The 12,400-nt window shown below is 30.8% G+C and overlaps 1 protein-coding gene across 2 annotated transcripts in view; it reads left to right on the forward strand.

The window, feature by feature from the left end:
- LOC118195868 (rho guanine nucleotide exchange factor 10-like protein) overlaps nucleotides 1–12,400 on the forward strand; it is a 163,668-nt gene that overhangs the window by 100,313 nt on the left and 50,955 nt on the right. For both annotated transcript variants that reach the window (XM_035367208.2, XM_085808331.1), the window contains 4 exons: nucleotides 1,131–1,222; nucleotides 1,336–1,499; nucleotides 1,688–1,797; nucleotides 2,007–2,131. In XM_035367208.2, coding sequence (XP_035223099.1) covers nucleotides 1,131–1,222; nucleotides 1,336–1,499; nucleotides 1,688–1,797; nucleotides 2,007–2,131 — 491 coding nt within the window. The remainder of the gene's footprint in view (nucleotides 1–1,130; nucleotides 1,223–1,335; nucleotides 1,500–1,687; nucleotides 1,798–2,006; nucleotides 2,132–12,400) is intronic.

The raw sequence follows: 12,400 nt of genomic DNA on the forward strand, positions 1-12,400 counted from the left end.
CATGTATATTCAGCAGTCAAGCCACTGGTGGGGCCAGTTTGTATATATATATATATATATATACAGTACAGAATCCAAAATCTGGACCCATCGGTGTTTTGGCGATTCCGGATTTGGGATTTTTCCAATATTAGATCATCAGTTTAAATCTAATAAGATAGCATGTAGAAATTATAAAATTCAAAATATAAAATTGTGACTTTTGAAATATTGAAGTATTTATTATCTAAAGGGTATCAAAATTTATAAAAAAAAAAAAAGCTTTATATTTATTTGTTTACCTTATTAAACATTTCTTTCGATGTAAGTTGTTTAAGTTGCTTCGTTTTTTGTGTTTATACTTTCTCTTCAACTCTGTAGACAGACATAATCTCTTGTTTAGTTACATTGTTGAAGTCCTGTAACTGCTGTTTTGAGAATTCCGACTAACTTGTCATTCGAAATTTTCTTGTTTTCAGTAATTTCTCTGTCACTTCCTTCACTATCAGTAGCGGTATTTTCTGGATCTAGAACCATATTACAGATTTTGCCATTCATTAATTGATTGATGATTGAGAAGCATTGTCATCACAATGAAATACTTCTTTTATATCATCTTCATTTATTACCGCTTTTCCACATTTCTTTACAAAATCTGTCAATTGGAAAATTTCACTTTTGTTTTGCAATATCTGATATGTTAAGTGAGAAAGAGCGTGCAGGTTTGAATTTTTCAGTCTCTTCTGTAAAAAAAAAAAACCCTTCATTTGGCACAGGTTTTTAAATCTTCTCATGAAGACCTGTACTTAAACAGAAGTTATTAATTAAATTTATATAATTAATTTAGTTTCTGCTTCCATAAACTTCCATTCATTGAGAAGATATTTATGTTATTAAAAAAAGTAAGGAAACAATATTTTAAAATATAAGCTAATATATACAAGTGAGAAAAATTTTCATGACCAAATAAAGGCAGCCGTGCCACTCAGGGTATTGATTAGAGTTATGGTAATGTTTTATTAAATATAATATTATATAAATTTGATTATTTTATTGAAATGTTTATCATTAATGCAATGAAATTATTTAATATAAAATGAGGTATACTAATTTGCTGTGGATAATAACCTTTTTATACCTTGTTTATTCAGCAGCTAGATCAAAATGGGCTTGTTGTAAAATCTAAAGATAGAAGACTTTTCCTCCTAAATGATCTTTTGGTATCTGTGGCTGTTACTCCAAGGTACAGTGTTATATGTAATTTTAAGCTCCATTAAGGCTCTCAATTTTTGGAAGAAAACTTATTGATAAACTACAAAAGAGTAAATAGTTTAAAATTTCTATTTTAAATTGTAGGAGCACAGATGGAATTTTAAATGGTGAAAGACTGAATTTGAAGTGGGCCGTCCCATTACAAGAAGTTGAAGTTCATGACGATATTGTATTTTCTACAAAGAATCTTATAGTTTCTTCAGGGCGTTATAAAAATTTTGGTAGCCGTAGTTTTGAACGAACTTCTGGTATTTACTTTCTTCTAATATTTTCCATATAATTGAATCTTTGATATTTATATATAGCGTATTAAATTAATAATTGTAATTTAATATGTTTTATATTATAAATTCATTGACTGTTTGTTGCTAATATTGGTATAGTTTTTAAATATATAATGACAGTTTTGAAGAGAGTTGTCATTTTACCATTTTAGATATTTCAACTGACAGAACTCTGTATGATGAGCTTCGAGATTTGGTACATGACAAGGATGTTATCAGCAGAATTGAAGCTTTAGTGTCATCTTTGAGACGTTCTTATGATGTAAGTTTATAAATTAATTAATCTTGTTATAAATTAATTAATCTTGATATTTATCCACAATAACGAATCTGAAATATGTCTATTTTGAGTGAAGTATTCTGAAAACTTGTTTTGAAGTTTGAATAACTATAAATAATTTTAAATGTAGAAGAGCTTAAAAAACTAATTACTTGTCAAGTTTATCTCTTAACTGTTATTTTAATTTACAGGCTTTGAGTGCAGAAGTTGTTCAGAGTATATCTGTAACTGTGCAAGAATTAATTCGACAAAAATGTGAAGAGATCAATCTTTTAGACAGTTGTTGTTTGCAGTTAGCTGTTCCAGTTAGATCTAGGTAAACTTTAATTATGTCAAGATGTATTTATATGTAGATTTATTGAAATTATGAAAGTAATAACAAGTCGATAATGTAAGAAAAGCTGCAAAAAAGGGTAATCAGACCATATGGTCATTGTTCAACACAAAAGTAGCACAGACCTCTGCACATTTTAAAATATAATGTCCAGATTTGCTTCCAATTAAATATTGTTTTACTTGTTACTTTATTTGATTTTATTGTTGTAATGTCATATTATGGTTTTCTAATTTAACATTATGGCTTTGGTTTAATCTTCTGAGCATTATGACCGGGTTTAGGCGGTCAGTGGCGACAATATCGAAAGTGTTACGAGTGCCTTAAAGCAGCCGTGCAGATGCCTCAGTGCCCCAGGGCTAAAGGGCTAGTTCATCAGCTTCTCGCGATTGAACCGAAAGAAGAGACTGATTACATAGTTGGGTTTGCTTGCTCAGTTCTGCTGTTCAGTTTCTTAAGCATTCGCTTGAGAATCAAAATGCTTTGAAGAATAGTTTAATAACCAATATTAGCCGAGATTTTAGCTCATGAAATTGCAATATACAAGCATCTAATATATAAACTCGTAATATATTTACGTCATACTAAATTAAACTCTAATATGTGTAAAACGTAAGTAAAACATGCGTAAACTTAACTAATTTTTTAATTAACACATATGTGTAAACATAACTCATTTTTTAGGTCGGGTGTACCCTAAATGTAGTAAATCTTTTTCATAATCATCTTTTTAAATATATGTAAATAGTAAACCCACCAATAACATACATAAATTTCTACATTTACGGAGAATTCTTTTTGCGTTAAAATTTCAGTTAGTCGCAAAGTAATTTGCATTATAGAAATATTAAATAAAAATATGCAAATACATTTTGAGAGTACATGCTAAAGACCTTATACATCTATCTGATTAAAAATTAGTTAATGCTAATAATAGATTTCATAACACATTAAAACGAAACAAATTTCACTTCTTTCATTTTTGCTTTTCAATTAGCGTTGATTATGAGTAGTAGAATTTTGGAAGCTTTTATGAAATCATTATTATGGAATATGCATTATTATGGCATTATTATTTAACGTCAATTACTAAAAAAATAATGAAAATATTTTAAAATGGTATTTATATATTTTGGAATAATAGCATGTATTCTTACATTTTAAAAGTATATGCTCTGATACTAATTTATGTTTATGCAGAATTTCATGGTTTATTTTATATAGTAAAATTTAGCAGTTTAAATTAGTATATAATAATATATAATATTTTATATAGTAGTCCAAATAATTAGCTGAAACATGCATAAATTAGGTCACAAATTAAGTGAATGATAAACCAAGTAATGATTCAAATTGTTATTTTTGGTATGAATAATATGAATCAACTTACATGATTTTTTTTGTTTCCTATATAGTTTGGTTCGATAATCCTGTTTTTATCCATTTATTTGCTTTCTTGTCAGCTTTTCTTGCAGATACAAGGTTTGCATTCCTATTCAAGTGCTGAACCCTTATAAATGTTCGTAAACGGCAAAATAAACGAATTGCACTCTTATTCACAGAGGAGAAAACGTTTCTCAAGTTCAGAAATAAGATTCTGAATTACACTTCTACCTTTTCGAAAAGAACAACCATGAAAAGAATGGAAAACATTTTCTATTTTCATCATCGTTTCCATCCAAACTGGTAATGGTACAGTTAATCCTCCTTTAGATAATAAAAATATCCAATTTCTGTTGTTAGGAATATCTACGAATTTTTTTGATATTTCACCCAATAGGTAGGATCTTTATCTTTCACACGATGTGCAATATAACCTGCCACATAAGTGAGTGATTCTTGTTCTCATGCAGATATATCTTTTGTTGAATCATTAATTTCGTTTTCCCAAGGAAGTGACGTACATTCATCATAGATGTCTTCATAATTAATTAAATCATCTTCGTATAAGGAAGACTTGAGCATTTGTGCTTTTTCATTTGAAGAAAAAGCTGTTTCTAACAGCTCTTTTATAAAATATGCTTCAACATTCTTCACATCTTCACAGTCATTAGCATTTTTCTTTAGTGACAATTTGGGTAATTTGTTTGCCAATAGCAACCTTATCAGGCGAATTATTACGTCTGGTGGAGACGGATGGCCATTAAAACGTCCTAGACCCCGAATCTGGCTAAACAATCTTTCTAATACATCTTGAGTCAGTCTCGATGTTAAAATATATTTCACATTTATAGATTTTACGTCGTCAAATAAACCGAAAAGCGAATTTATCGATATGATAATACCTTTCTGGAAAGGTAGCATTGTCTTCTTTCAGCATACTCTGAGATCACAAATCATTTGCTTAATTGCGTTTAATTTTTCTTTTTGTACTTCATAATATCTTTCTAGGTCAAAAGCAGCTTTTAAAGGCTTATTTATTGCCAGGAGGTAATGGTACACTACTATTCATAATGTCAAAAAAAAAAATCATCAACCATTAAAAAAAAATACTTGCTGCAGCATTACCAGTCAAATGCATAATTGCTTTAGACGTTGTTGAGGAAAATAATGCTATCTCACGTTTCCTTTTACACATAAAAATTGAGGTTTCTGTTTATAGCACATTTTAATTTCTCTGATATCTTTATTGAGTACTTCATATATAATGTCTTTGTTTATAATTGTACCATTTCTGAGAATAAAACCTTTATCAAGAAAATGGTTTCTCAAAAGCCTTATGCAATGCGGCATATCAGCGAAAACCCATATTTTGGTGCTGAAATTGGGATAGTAAAAGAAAGATTTAACTGTTGAAATTTGTAATTCTTTCCAAAGGGTCTGACTACCTCCCATGTCAGATACAATTGCTTTGACTCGAAGCCCAGACGATCCAAGTGCAAACAAAATGGAAGACAGAAGATTTTCCTTCATTTGACTATCAAAATCAAAATAACTGGCCTGTTTCCATTGCGAAATGAGTCCTCGAACCAATACACATTGAGTCTTTTTAAAAGAATCTGATATCTGATCTAATTTTGAATCATAACAGAGTCTTGAATCTATATGAATTTCAGTGAAACTTAATACGCATAATCTTTCTTCGTCAGTTGCATTTTGGCAAGTTTTTTTTTTTTTTTATCAATAAGAGTACATCATTTAAAATATGCCAGGGATGCAGCTGAATCTTGAGCACCATCTTTTCAGTGTACTTCCACTTGGAAGCGGAATACCCATTTTTCTTTCCAGAAGTCATATAATGATATGGATAATGTCGTATAATGATACGGATAATGACTTGATTACTATGCTTTTTAAAATGTTGTCTGAAGACCATTTAATTCTCTTTTTTTTTTCCATTAATGCATTTATTTGAGTTTCTGTAAATATGTTTTGAATCTACGTTTTCATTTTGCTTAGTTTTTCATTTTCTTGATTCACTTTTTTAATTTCTTTCCTCAGTTTCTGAACTTTTTCTAATATTAGTTTTCTATTCCTTTTAAATCTTTTTCTTTGCTGGAAGATGGTTTTTAAATGCTGCTTTCTCTCAGTCTGTAAAACAGAAACCTTATTCTCAAGAGCTGATAGTTTTGTGATGAAATCATTCACATTTTTCTGGAGGTTGGAACAGTTACAACATTTCTGAGTAATGTTATTTTCAGTGAGCTCCTCATAGCTATTAATGTTATCGTTTTGCAATTCCAGACATGCCTTTTTAGGACTTCTTTCAAATGCACTTTGTAAATTTTTTCTTTTTTGTTGCCTTCGCTGTCTTGGTGTATTCTGATAAATAACCAAGTCAGGAATACAATCAGATGGAATAGCAGTTGATTTCAGTACCTTTTTTGTTGGTAATCCTAGGAACCTATTTTTCATATCATCCTCATAATCAGATTCAGTGAAGTGATTACTGCATATTCGAGCACAATATCCGCTCTTCATCATCTATGCAACCATTCTTTCGTTAACTGAATATTTTTGTACAGAAATCTATGAAATACCACGCTAGTTTCTTTCATATTATGATACGTATTACTACAGGTAGCAATGGCACACAATACCATTTTTTCAATGATTTCTCATTACAAAAACTTTCAAAATACAAAATCCCTTTAAAAGTATCATCAGCTATAACTTCCAAGTAAACAAATTTATTTCTGGAGTCCCCCTTATTTCTGGAACCCTGGAGATCTCTAAATGACAACTCTCAGTAGTCTAAGAGGGTTGCTCTTCTTTTAGATGGCTACGTTTTATCGCCGAGAAAGTGCTTAGATATATGACAAACTGACACGAACATTCTTCGCTAAATAAATAAGCAGCATGTTAAAATTTTCCAATACTATCTTTAAACAGATAACATTTTCATAAAATGTCCTTTAGATTTCAAACTAAATGTTCAGAAATATATAAAATGCTTGTGAATTCAATTAAAAAGTAGCATTTCAAAATATTTGCATTATTTAAGTAAATTTACTTATTATTATGTATATGCATAAAACCGGCAAGTTAAAAACTTTCAATTAATTCGTGTGAACTGAATAGTACTGCATTCAATTAACCTGAATTACATGCAATTGCATATAAAGAATAACATTACTTAAGCAATAAGTCAGCTAAAAATTAGAAAATCAGTAATCTATTTTAATAAGTTATAATAAGCGTATTCTTGATACAGGCTTATAAAACACTGGTGAATTAATTATTCTTTTTGGAACAATACTCGTCATTTATACTGGTTTGCTGATGTTTTGTTCTAATGTATTTAAAATAATCCAATGCTTTTAATGTACATTGATATGAATGTGATTTTAATTAGAAAAAATTTTAATAAGTTTGATTTTCTTGTGTGCTCATGCTTTACATAATATATATTACTTTGTTCAACGCAGCGTAACTAGAAGCAGCAACGAAGAGTTGATTTAAAATTTCCATATTTTGTTACATAAATTATTAAAATACCTTACAGTGTAACATCTGAGTTTCTGAAACATAACTCGCAACTTTTCTAGGAGTTGCAAATTTGAATTAAAAAAAATAGCAGTAATTAAATAATAAAAACGTAATACTAATAAGAAAAGAAGCCCGGAAGTTTTTTTTTATGTTTGTTTAGTTTATTTTATTGTTTTTGGGATATATATTGTTGGCGAATGGTGAAGTTGTCATTGGCAAATGACAGATAATGAAGAAGAATTATCTATATTATTTATTATTTAAAATGCATATAAATTTCTTCTAAAATAGTATCAGTCTTAGACTGAATGTTGTTTAGAAAATTGCAATGATATTTTAACTTAACATATCAGATACAGTTTCCTTTTAAATAACTGCGTCAACAATCTGAAGGATCTTTTCTAATCATTAAATAATTTTGAAAAATATTTAGAATTACCGAAATAATAAAAGCTAACCTTATTTTAATTTCTTTATCAAAGTACTGCATTCTTTAGTCAGCAAGAACTGATCATAAAATCTGAGCCTTATGCCCAAGATTCATAGGTTTAAGCAGTAAAAAAAAAAGCTTGTCCCTCTAGAGAAAATCGTCACATATTATGGAAAAGAGTTTTCAAGAGATCATTATTTTAGAGAAAACATGACTTTTTAATTTTAATCTCTTGTATTAGCTATCAAGTATTTTACCATAATTTTATTTTCACAAATGCAGATGATCGCCGTGTTTTTATCCTCCATAGTATAAATTAAAGAAATACACAAAGCAACTTCAACCATGAGCATATGACTTAAGAGAAATTTGTTTTGGCATGCTATAGGTGAAAGAATGACTAACTATTGATTGATTTTACATTTATGTTAAATGACAGTGATTAAAAAGGAATGGCTGTAGATGTGTAAAAAACCTGTACTTGTAACCTTCTGTATTTCTAAAGGAAAGCTTAAAATAGTTCATAATAATGGGTGGTTTTGATCATTCAGTAAAGTCATCGTAGGTACATTCAGTTCGTGGTTTTGAAGAACTGCAGTAGTTCAGATTTGTCGTAAAAGAGTAATTACACCGTGAAAGAGTAATTACACCCCTGGGGTGTAATTACTCTTTTACGATGTATGGTATGCGTATGTTATTAACCCCTTCGAGCTGGGTAGCGAAAACGCGCGCTTATCGCGGAGGCCGGCAGTGTCTTCCGCGAGCGTCTCACCAGGGCCGGGGGCTTTTTGGCTACTAAGCCTAAATCCATGAAATTTCCGAAGTATCAACACATTGTTTAATAATGCTCTATAGAGTATTTAAACGGCTTATGCTTTATAGATATTTTTATATATATACTTTAATTATCTTATTTCTTGTTTAAATGCATATTTTACACATTTTATTTTAATTACTCACCATTTTATGACTTTTAACATTATAATCTGAAAACTAAATATATTACTTAAAATTCTCTTTTCGTATGAAAAATTTTAAAACAGGGATCTACACACAGTCATATGTTACATTCCTTGAACTCGTAATAACTCATTTGCCGTTTTGGAGGATTTTTCCGGGAATGTGAACAAACGAAGCATCATCGTTTCATTTTCTTATCAGGCTCTTCTGAACAAAGTTTTGGAAGATGTCTTTCAGTTAATGTTTCAGAATAAATATCAGAATTTCAGAATCAATATCTGAAATATTTTGCATCATTTCTGCTGTTTCATGCTCTGTTAAACATTTTCGACGCTTCGACATTGAAACGGTAAAAACAGAAAGAATTCACGTCTAACAAGATCTAATTATTTTCTAAAAACTGAACTGTAAACGGACATACTCAACGCTTTAGTGCATATAAAACTTCTACTTACAATAAACAACTACCACGTGCGAATAAAGTGCGATTTAAAGAGACGTCATAAATCACGCCATTCGGAAACATTTAGTTCCCCGTTTGTTTATATAATCAAAAACACGTGGATGTAAGTCATGCTTCTCTTATTTCAAGTAGAAGGTCTAATGCACATGTATCTGAAACCATATGGACATACTGTGCCATCTTGTGGCAGAAATTATAGTTTGAAAAACGTTCCAAGGTACTGGCACAAATACGTGACAGTCGGTAGAGAATGCAACAATGCTCTGGCACGCCTGCGTGTCGGCCGGTAGATAAGTGTGTTTGTTGCTGGCACGTATACGTGACAGTCGGCACGAAGGGGTTAAACATACACATACAAAAGATGTACCTTTTCTCACAACATAAATGGCAGATGTGATAATTTGAACACATGCTTTCAAACAGTTGCTTCCTCCTAACAAAGGTTCCTAGCAAGGTCTTGTACTGTTTTAAATATGCTGTGTTTGAGCATAGTGATTGTTTACATTCATTATTTTTAATTAAAAAAATATTAAGTTGTAATTACTAGTTAAAATGGCTTAAAATAAATTGATACATTATACAAAAGTTTGTAAAAATGAAAACCGGATTCACTTCCTTTCACATAATTTCTGACTAGCTCTTCCAAAATATTTTAAAGCTTACTTTACAACATACTAGATAAGTCTACATTTTGGGAAATTCATTTGCTGTTTTTAGTTAGTAGTTTTAATTGGGGTTGTTATGTAAGAAGGCATTTAATCATTGTTGCTGTGTTACAGTGCTTATTTTATTGTATAAGCACTGTAACACAGCAACAATGATTATTTTATTGTATAAGCACTGTAAGGCAGCAATAATGCAAATATTGCTTTGTTTGTTAATATTAATGCACAGAGGAACTTAAAAAAGAACAAAAAAATTTTTTTCTTTTGGGTAACTTCTTGAGAGGAATTCATTGACAATAATAATATATAGAATCCAGTAGGTGCTTAAAGCCATGAAACAGGTAAACTTAACAACGCACTCGGCAGGATCACAGCAATGGCAGGTTCGGTTTTTTTAAATACGGGAAAGCTATGAACACTATCTACCTACGAAGAGGGATGCCTTCATGGAGGATATTCTGAAGAAAGCTAGCGTATTACACATGAGGAAAACCACGAAAACCAACCATGCAGTCAGCCCATTCGTCTGAGATCGAACTCAAACCAGGCCGAACTGCCAGAATTCAGAGGTCTTAACTGTTCGGCCATTGATGAGGCCTTGAACGCAATCATGATTCTTTAAACTTATTCAGCTGGACGTGCTGTTAATTCCATATATTCTTCTCTCTTAAAGACTGAAATTTGAATCGTAGATCTTTTAGTTTACTAGTTAGATGTGTTACCACTTGCACCACCAGAGGACGCAAGGCAAAAGCGGGTAAGTCTTTATAAATAATGTACCAGCACGACAGCATTATATAATTTGTTGGGCATCTTAACTTCGAAAATTATGTGGAATGTATTTCCAAATGGCTGTTATGTTTGATTATTTATTAACTTGCTGATTCTAAACTTATCTCGCCTTTTCAGTACAAAAAAATTTTGTATTATATCTAAATGCTATATAAATCATTTTATCTGCATACACTAAGTTACGAAATTTAACTTTTACATTAGTCCTGCAGCAAGAAATTTCAAAATAGAAAGTGTTCTTCGACTGCAAAACAGTTGTATGAATATAATAAGTTTCAGAAACTGTATTTACTATGATTTAGGGCTTAAAAATTTTAATATTTTATGACAAAGATTCAGGAGGCATCTTGGCATTGAAAATATGGAATACTAATCCTGAATTTTTAAAAAGTGCTCCAATGAAGGCATCCCTCCTTTTAGGCAGGTAGCCCTAGTGTGCTTTACATTAGTCAAATAAGCCAAAGCATACTGTTGCTGTAAAAAAATATTGTATTTATCTTAAATAATTTCGACTGCAAACGCTATATTTGTTACTATGGAAAGAATTTATTTTTGTGAATACTTGAATTTTTATAATACACAGAAACAGATAACAAGAAACTAAAAAATATTCATGATTTACTAGGCTATATAAACAATATAATTATTGTTAAATAGATTTTTAATAAGAATATTTTGGAAAAAATAAAGGATTAATGTATACTTCTACGTCGTACTTCCTAAAAAGCTTGTTTGTTTTAATTGGAAATGAAAGATTCTTGAATTATCTGACAAAGAAGTGGAATGCTTTCGTGGAAGATTCTGAAAGGAAACTTGGCTCATAATTGTATTTCACACAGAGAAAACCAAAAAAGTTCCTGCGCGATGATTCAAATCCGTATCGAAGGATCTGATTTTGTGGTCTTATCAAGTCGGCCATCAGGTAGAAAACTACAAGAATTGAGTCATTAAAGAATTTGCTATTACATTGCATCGGCTAAATAATTTGCATGTCACAAAGATTATAATTTGCATGTCATATAGATTTAAAAATTCTAACACAGCACGCAAAGTCACATCTTCCTAAATAGGCATGGGCTAGCCAATGGTCGAGTGGTAATATCGTTGAACACTGGTAGTTCAACTCAAGTTCTGGCAAACAGGTTGACTGCATGGACACTTTGGGGGTTTTCCCTTCTGTGTAATGTCAATACCAGCCAATTTCGCTTAAGTTCTCCACGAAGACATACTTTCATTAGTAAGATAACACTTTCTTGCTTTGCCGTAATCAAATAAACTAAACCTAAAACTGTCATATGTTTTGCCGCCTTTTTAAAGGACGTTTCACATGCAACATCCCTAACAGTCATGAGATAATTTTACTTGTTCGCATATGCCATATTTACATATTTTACCCTTTTAAATATTCAAGAGGACAATTATAATTCTATTTTGGCTGATCATAGAATAGATAGAAATGGATCTTTATGTAGATCTTGTGCAGCTGTTATATTGTGTTTTAACCGACTGCTTATAAATACACTTAGATAACATAACTAAGAATAGCAAATTTATGTATAGAAATAATTGCTTTAGATGAATTTTAGAGTAAATATTACAAAAAATATTTTTCAGAAAGAGAATTTTAGGTGGAAATTATTGTGCAATATTGATTTTAAAACAATACTTTCCTCCTTAAAGTTATAAGGTATTTTCTCTCTTCTTTCTGCATGCCTTCATGGTGTAATGTAGCGCATTCAGCATATATTCGAGAGGTCCAAGGTTCGAGTCCTCGGCTAGGGCTTTGCTCATTTTTTATGCGTCTCCTCCACAAATAACCTAATGTTCTACAGTTGCGTCCGAACTAAAAAAAGGGGGATGGATGATGATTCTTCACTACCTGGATTTGGCTATTGGATCTCCTAATCTCCAGTCGTCCTTTAAAAGGTGGAGTATATAAGGTATATTCTAACTTCTCACTCCATCCTTCGTCGTGTAATGGTAGCACCCTCAGTGTGTATTCGAGCGGTCCA

This window comes from Stegodyphus dumicola, chromosome X1, assembly GCF_044657685.1.
Source record: "Stegodyphus dumicola isolate Sdum_Otavi_A_Nest chromosome X1, ASM4465768v1".
NCBI lineage: Eukaryota > Metazoa > Arthropoda > Arachnida > Araneae > Eresidae > Stegodyphus > Stegodyphus dumicola.